Source organism: Alligator sinensis, unplaced genomic scaffold, assembly GCF_000455745.1.
Source record: "Alligator sinensis unplaced genomic scaffold, ASM45574v1 scaffold1562_1, whole genome shotgun sequence".
NCBI classification, from domain to species: domain Eukaryota; kingdom Metazoa; phylum Chordata; order Crocodylia; family Alligatoridae; genus Alligator; species Alligator sinensis.
This window is the reverse complement of record NW_005843702.1, coordinates 22,091-30,215: the sequence shown is the minus strand read 5'-3', so window position 1 is coordinate 30,215 and position 8,125 is coordinate 22,091. Positions and strand designations below refer to the sequence as shown.

Sequence of the window (8,125 nt, the reverse complement as noted above, 5' to 3'; positions counted from 1 at the left end):
TTTGGACTGCACCGACCCTGGTGCCAGAGAGGGCGCAGCATTTTGGGGTGCACCAACCCCGGCGCCAGAGAGGGTGCAGCACTTTACAGGGCCATGGAGAGCCCGAGCGCCAGTGAAGTTGCAGTGTGAGCCAGGGCCTGCGGAGAGCCCAGGGAGGACCAGGGGCCACATTCCAACAAGGCCCAGACTGGACAACATCAGTTCCATCTGTGAGGCTTGGGCTGCGGTGTAGGGGAGGAAAGGAGCTGCAGATAGTGCCCCCTGGCATTGGGACAGGAAATGGGCAGCCTCCTGCTTAATTACACTTATAAATCAATGAACAACAAGGCATGGGAGGCAAGAAGATGGGCAGTTGGCCCATACCAGGTGAGCGGGGCCACCAGTAGATGGATCCCAAAGAGGCACCTGTTACACAAGGTAATCGCCCATGTCCCTCATGATTCATGTGATGTCCCTGATGTGATTTATGTCCCTGATGACTTTTGTAAGGTTCCTGAGATAACAGCAGTGCTGTAGCTGTAGATGTAGCTGTAGCTATGTACAGATGAGGGTAAGAGCCAGCAATCCTGGGTTTGTGGGTCAGTGGACAAATCTGGGGTTTCCTTTGGTGTGGAGAGTGAGCAGGGAGCTTTACCAAAAAGAAAAGCTGTTTAGGTAGTGCTAAAAAGGACCAGGGTTCATTACTTGTCTCTGGTGCAGATACCTTGTGCAAGCATCATTCAGGCCCTGTGTTTCCAAGAATTTACTGTGCAACGAGCGTCGGTTGTGTTTATGTCACTCGGCTCAATCCCAATGAGAAAATAAGGGAGTTCTTGGGTCCAAAAATGTCCTGAAATCACTCAGAAATCAAGACAGGCAATTTTGGTATTGTGTATTAGTCTTCCTGAATTGTTACTGCCAATAGCACTGACTAGTGAAAGAGTCCCAAGGGATCCTGGCGGATTAGTTTCAGAAACTGGCCATCATTTTCTCCAATCAATGGTGTTAAGTTGGAAAAAACTCAGTGAGACACTAAATCATAGCAATGTAGCAATTTATTTTTAGCAAACGGTACCAGACATTAACACAGCTGTATTCTTTCTCCCAATAGTGGTAAGATTATAGAGAGAAGTGTATGAGAACCGTTGCTCAGGAAAGGAATGTCTTCTCCTGTGAAAAGTGTTTCCCCCTTCCCCCACCCCATTTAAATGTTTGAGTTTAGGGGTTGGGGTTGAAGTGGGGTGGGGTGGGGTGGGGTGGGAGTGGATGTTCCTTAAGAAAATGTCATAGTTTCTATTACTCCAAGGGCTGGAAGGGACCTGGAAAGATCATCTAGTGCAATACTAGATCTATTGATGAGGCAGCCACTGTCTCTGCACTGTTTCAGCTGATCCTTTAGTTCAGACTTATGAGTGGAGAAGCAGAATCCCAGGAGGTAGTTCTTTGAGCTGGTAGCTAATTTAGTGTTGTTACACCAGTAAACTCTACACACATTTTTTCCCCTTTGTTAAGCAACAAATTCAGACCCACCTGCAGACTCTGAAGGGAGAGCGAGAGAAGCTCACAGAGTTTCAAGTGCGTGAAGAAAGGGAAAGCCAGGAGTGGATGGTAAGTTCCTGTAGTCAATACCCAGCTGATAGCTGAGGATATGGCGTCTCTTGTTTTAACTGTGTGTTTCTGGAGACCCATGCAATCACACACATACAATATTGTATATGAAGAAACACATCCAATATCTTTGGATATGTTTCTTTATATATAATACTGTATGTGTGTGATTGCATACAGACAGCCTTTTTCTCCATGAGTCTGGATACACGTGTGTGTGTGTGTGTGTGTGTGTGTGTGTGTGTGTGTGTTCCTTGTATCTTTGTGTGTGTATACAGCAATTTTGTTCCCGTATTTCTGTGTGAATGCATACAGGGTTTAATTCAGGATTGTTCTTTACACCTGCACAAAGGGGTAAGAACACATTTTCTCCTCTGTCTGGGCTACCCACATCACTGAGTACAGTGCCCCCCTGCATGAAGTGCCCCTACTGTTGGGGTTCTGTACTTACTCCCATGCATCTGGGCACGGAGGCAACACAGCCTGGCTTCCAGCCTTTAAATAGGCTGGCCAGCATAGCTGAGTCGGCAAAGCAAATCATGTCTGGCTCAGATACCTCCCCACCATAGGAAGCAGAGATTAAACTGTGACTCTCTTATTCGGGGCAGAATGTGAAGTGCTGGTGCAGCCACTAATGAGGCTTAGAGCCTACACTTCAATCTCTGCTTGCGATTCTTCACTTCATCTGTGTGCATGCTTATATTTACGTACATTATGTGTGCTCGCAGTGCCTGTACAGATACCTTTCTACAGATCTTTGGAGTTTTATGTACTATCCTTGTGTGCTCCCATTATGTTTTGTGTGTGCACACATGTACTATTTGTGTGTGTATCCATGTATACACTGTCTCTGTGTATAAGCTCACTATGTGGAGGTACAGAAGCTGTTTGAGCTTGTGTACTCTGCATATTTGTATACACATGGGGGGGTGCATGAGTGCATGCATGTGTGCGTACAGTGTTCTGTGTGTTACTGAGACCAAGCCTATGCTGCAGTTAGGAAGTTTGGCTATAACCTTAACGAGCTCAGGTAATGAGAGCAGTGAAGGTGTGGCAACAAACCAGCTTCAGCTTGTGTTGCCCAAGCTTGCCTAAGACCCTGGATGTGTATCTGGGTGGTTAGCTGCTGGTTACAGTATAGAGAGTGTGTGTATACACGTGTTCAGTCTCCCGGTGTATGTGCATCCAACAATCAGCCATCTGCTGTATGAGAGGATGGGGATGGTCACAGGCCAGTGAGAATGGAAGACCATAATTCTCCCGGCACTTGCAGGTTCTTGACAGACCTTGTGCAAGTCCTGAAAACACAGGGTAGTATTTTTCCCTCCATCCGTGGGGTGGGCATTGGAGTTTCTCTAGTGCAATCATGAAAGGCCAGGAGCTGGTGGATAGTAGTGAGAGCTGCTAGTGGAGGATTTGGTTACAGCCCCTGGACTCCAGAATTTACTCCTTCATCAACTTGCCCCAGTTTGACTGACAAATGTCAAATCAGTGACCTGTAGCAGGGGTTGATGTTTGTGGTAGTAGTATGAGTAGGGCAGAGATAAGTAGACAAGTCTTCAAAAAGAGGCTAGATAATCATTTGAGCCCAGAATTCATTTGAGCCCAGCATTCTTTGCTGCCCAAGGCAGGGGCCCGGACTTGATAATCTGCTCAGGTCCCTTCCGACCCTACCTACTATGAAACTAAGTAAGCTATGAAGAATTTAGGAGAACACTTCCTTTTATTCCTGTTTATCAGCTCAATAGCAATGATGGGAATGAATTAGGTCTTGGCACTCATTCAGTTTCTGTTGTTCAGTGTTTGCCAAATATTGGGTAAGGTTTCCTTGGTTGTGTTTAGAGTGCTTATGACTCCAAGGTGGTCTCTCATCCCAGTACGACCTAGGCCCAGCATGGCTGAGCTTCCAGGACCAGGTGCATTCAGTCTGGTATGGCTGCTCATTGCGAGCGAGCTAGAGGATGGGGGCTTTGTTATGCCCTCCTCATAGGGCCTGAGTGCTGTGGATCAAGCGATGGTGTTTTCCTGCTGGATTGGCTGTTGAGGTGTTTTCATGGGACTTGGGAAACCCAAGTCCCAGCTATGGCAGAAACTGTGTAAATAACCATGAGCAAATCACCCAGGCCCTGATCCTCCCAAATTGCTCATGATTAGAACCACAAAGTCAAAATCTCCAATTCTGGGTTTTTTTTCTCTTCCATTACCATTTCTAGCAGTTGATTTTTTATTTTTTTAAGATCAAAAGCCTGCAAATTTTTTTAAACCCCTCTTCCCCACACCGCCCCCCCCCCCGAACTCCTGCCCCTGCTTGTCAATTCTGGGGTAAAAAAATGTGCAATTCAGGGCATGGGGGTTTGCATCATGGTTTTTGGACATTGATCTCAATATTTGGGTCAAAACCCTGCAATTCGTCTTTTTTCTTCTTTGCATTTTTGTAAGTGGCTCAAAGCAAATTTTTTTAAACCCCTCTTCCCCACACCGCCCCCCCCCCCGAACTCCTGCCCCTGCTTGTCAATTCTGGGGTAAAAAAATGTGCAATTCAGGGCATGGGGGTTTGCATCATGGTTTTTGGACATTGATCTCAATATTTGGGTCAAAACCCTGCAATTCGTCTTTTTTCTTCTTTGCATTTTTGTAAGTGGCTCAAATTTTGGGTCAAAATCTGGACTCGCTGTTTCTCAGGGATGCAGTGAGGGGGGTGGGGAATAAAATCGCACTTCAGTGCCTAAGTCTGCTGAGAGGTCTCATGGATGGAGTAGTCTCCCAGCTATTTAGTAAAATAGACCCATATTGAGTCCAGGGCTCCTGTGTAAGGCTGCTGCCAGGACCCTGTCTAGCTACTTGAATAGCTGTGACCTCAGTGGAGATGTACCTGACTGTGGAGGAATAGCATGGGCCAAAGCCTCAGCTACTCAGTTGCTAAATGAGAATGGGGATGCATGTGTGATTCAGTTACTGTATTTCATGGCCTGGTCTAAAACAGTGCAGCCCCAACACTGCTTTAGCAGATCTCTGCTTTTCAGGGGTATCTTCAGGATTGCAAAACAAACTAGGTAGAGTACAGTTCACTCAACCCACCCCTTCACTGCAACCCTATATCAGAAACCGAGACCCAGACTCTGCTCCCACTCCTAAGTGGGTCAGTAGATTTAGGTGCTTCAGTGCAGTTTTCTTCCACCCTGCTGGGTCCCTGAAAAACAGCTGATGCAAAAGGAGGGCCGATTGTTTGCCACCACCGCTGCCTCCTCACTTTTTTTTTTTAATGCCTCAGCCTTAAGGAGATGGCAATCGTTACAAAAACGGATTAATGCATGGATTTTTCAGGAACTTGAGCAACGTGGACTAGAATTACACTTAGGTAATTAAGTCTATTTGGATGTCTAATAGGCAGTGATGACAAGAGTGAGGCCATTTATTTACTGGGGAAGCCCTACATAAGACATGGCTGCAAACCCAGCAAGCTACATTCAAACCTAGAATCAGGAGAACAATGTCCAGTAGTGGGGAAGGGGGTGTTTTGTCTCCCTCTGGGGTGGGTTGTGGCAGTGATGCCATGCTCTCTACTGAGGTGAGGGCTCCCAGGAGAGCAGAGCAGTTGTGCAAAGGGCAGCTACTGATACAGCTACAAGATGTGAAGTGATGAGCACAGGCTCAGCGCTATGACAAGGGTACTTTCCTTTCTGGTCAGAGCTGACCACAGCCCTGCCCTCCTGCCTGACGTGCCAGTCAGAGAACTGTTGGATTTTGGGGTGTCTTATGAAATTCTTCCCACCAGGCCCATGAAACATCTCTCAACTTTCCCCATCAGTGGTCATGGACCTTTCTGAACAGAGGGGTGCCATCTCTGTATGAAGCATGCATGGGGTACTTGAGGGAGAAGCTGCGGAAAACAGGTCTGCAGGTGACCTTACACTTCTCCTTAGATATCTGTAGCAGCCGGGGTAGAGATCATGTCTGCCTCTCCTTCACAGGGCACTGTTGTGACCAGTCAGGCTGTCGTTGGGCTCTCCTTCAAGTCGAGGTGATGTATGAGTCCCATACAGCAGGAGAGATCATGGGCACCATGAACTGCCCGGTGCAGGTGTGGTTTCTTGTGCAGGGCAAGCTCACCAGCGGGTTCATGGTCACCGATGATGGGGCCAATATGGGCAAGGTGGTCTGTGATGCCAACTTTGATGACATCCGCTGTGTGGCACACAAGTTGCACATTGTTGATAGGGATGCCTTGGAGGGGGACAGGGCTGCCGGTGATGGCGCCAGCCAGGACCACCAGCAAGCTCATTTCCAAATGCAGGAAGGTGGCAGCTACTTCCACTGGAGCATCAAGGGGGGCAAGATGCTGTTGGACAAACAGAGCTGAACATCCTGCAACACAAAATCAAGCAGGATGTGGAGATTCGGCAGTACTCCACATTCCTGATGCTCGAGAGGCTGGTGGAGCAACAGAAGGCCATCCATTATATGGCCCTCCTTGGGGAGATTGGGACCGGCCACCCCCTGAACAAAGCTTTGTGGGATACCATCTCCCATATATCGGTGGTCCTCAACCCTTTCCTTTAGGCCCACAAGAGCCTCAGTGCTGCTGCTGCCCTCCTTAGCCAGGTGATCCCCACAGTGAGAGAACTTCAGAGTCAAATTGCGAGCTTCCAGGGGATCATTGTTCCTGGCTGGGGCCAGCCACTGTCACCAGATGTGCAGGCAGTGGTGAGGGGGCTGAAGGAGGGCATCAGGAAATTGCTTGACAGTCCAGTGCAGTCCACGTGCTGGCTGCCATGTGTGACCAAAGGGTGAAGGGCACTGGATGTGGCAGCCAAACACTGAATCAGTGGATGGAGGTGCTGGTAATGAAAGTCAGGGAGGCAGAATGACAGAGGCAGGGGGATGTGGAACAGGGGGATACACTGTCTCATGCTAGCACATCATCCACGAGCTCATCACTTGAGGCACCGCAGAGGCAGCCACATGTGATGCCAGCCACATCACTCCTTTGTGCCTTACCTGCGTTAGTCCAATGGGCAGCTAGGCTTGGATGAAATTTCCTTATTTAGCTGCCTACAGCATAGCTCAAAATCATCTGGCCCCTTTGTGGCCATTGTGCAGGCGCTATGCCATTTGGCCCACGTGGGTGGACTTTGATGGCAGCAGCATACATTGTTGTGGCTCTCAGAGCCTCTCATTGTTGTTCTGTCACCAGGTTCCTCACTGTCCTCTTCCTGGGCCAGATGGCATGGCTCCTCCGTCTAGAACCACCTGGTAGGTGCAATATTTGAGAGCCCTGGCCTGCAGTATTGATTTGAATATTTGAGGTAATTCCTTCGTGTCAACTGTGACTTTGACTTGGTGATACCATTGCTTTGTTGTTAAAAAGCTTGACGAAATGATGGAGCTAATTGATTATAAGATGCTAAAATGAGTATTTGCTTGCTTGTCCCTTGTAATAAAAGGCAAAGCTGGAATAAAAAAGTGTCTGGAAAAGCACCCCTCCTGCCTGGGAAGATGATCCTGCAGCGATGTCCCTGCCTAGCTCCAGCAGAGGGTTGGGCTGCAAGAGGCAAGAGAACAGGGAATGTCCCAGGTAAAACAGGGCTGTTGCGGGGTTGGTGGAGAGGAATGGCCCCTGCTTCCCCAGGCCTGAACTGTCCCCTGACCCTCTTATTTGCATTCATCTTATGTAGAGACTTGACTGTGTGTTTGATTCATCTTGTGCAGAACTTGTCCTGCTGGAGGACTGGGAAACTGTGAGCTGAAGAGAAGCACAGCAGAAGTTGAGCTGTGTGGGCTGGTCCTGAGGGATTCACCTTAGGGAGACATCACTGGGAAGTACAAACGAAAGTGGGGGTGCTGCATCCCACACTGAGGAAATGCCTCCTGGCATTAGGTGCATGGACCAGGCAACAGAAAGCTGTCCCACCCACTATTCTCCCCCCTTTCCTTTCCTTTCCTTTCCTTTGTCTGGGACAGGGCTGCTAAAACCCTTGCTGCCTGCGGGGACAGACCTCAGCCTTGCAAGAGCACTTCAGGAGCAGAGCTGTGCAGGAAGTCACCTCCTGCTCCTTTTCCTTCCCAAGGAGCAGAGGTGGAGGGCTGGTGGTTTTTGCAGGAGAGAAAGGAGCGCAAGGAAGTAGGACACAAAAGGGATTCTCTCTTTGGTCTGTACAGGGATCAAACCCACAGCCTTGGCATTATTAGACTCTAACCAACTGAGCTAACCGGCCACTATAGGAGAAGTTATGGGATGATCACTCATTCAGACCGGTCCCTCTCTCACTGCCGGGCTCCGCCCACCAGCTGCCGCCAGGACACGGGGCAGCAGAGGAGCAGGGCCATGAGCGCCGCTGGCCCCTGTCCCAGGCAGCGGGCTGCTTTCCTGCTCCACCACCGCCAGACCGCACGGACCTAACCCCGTCCTGTCCAGGCTCCTCCAGGCCAGCCCTGCGCTGGTCACAAGTGTCCCCTGGGGCCCGTGGATGCTGATCCTGTGGCGACAGAAGTGCCTGTGCTTCCCTGCTCCACCGCCGCCAGACTGCACGGACCTATC

The 8,125-nt window shown here is 49.3% G+C and overlaps 1 protein-coding gene across 1 annotated transcript in view; it reads left to right on the top strand.

The window, feature by feature from the left end:
• Window positions 1–1,469: 1,469 nt before the first annotated feature.
• Window positions 1,470–8,125, top strand: part of LOC102374545 (tripartite motif-containing protein 10-like) — a 19,814-nt gene continuing 13,158 nt past the window's right edge. The window contains exon 1 of the mRNA XM_014527606.2: window positions 1,470–1,587. Within this exon, the coding sequence (XP_014383092.2) occupies window positions 1,585–1,587 (3 nt within the window). The 5' untranslated portion in view covers window positions 1,470–1,584. The remainder of the gene's footprint in view (window positions 1,588–8,125) is intronic.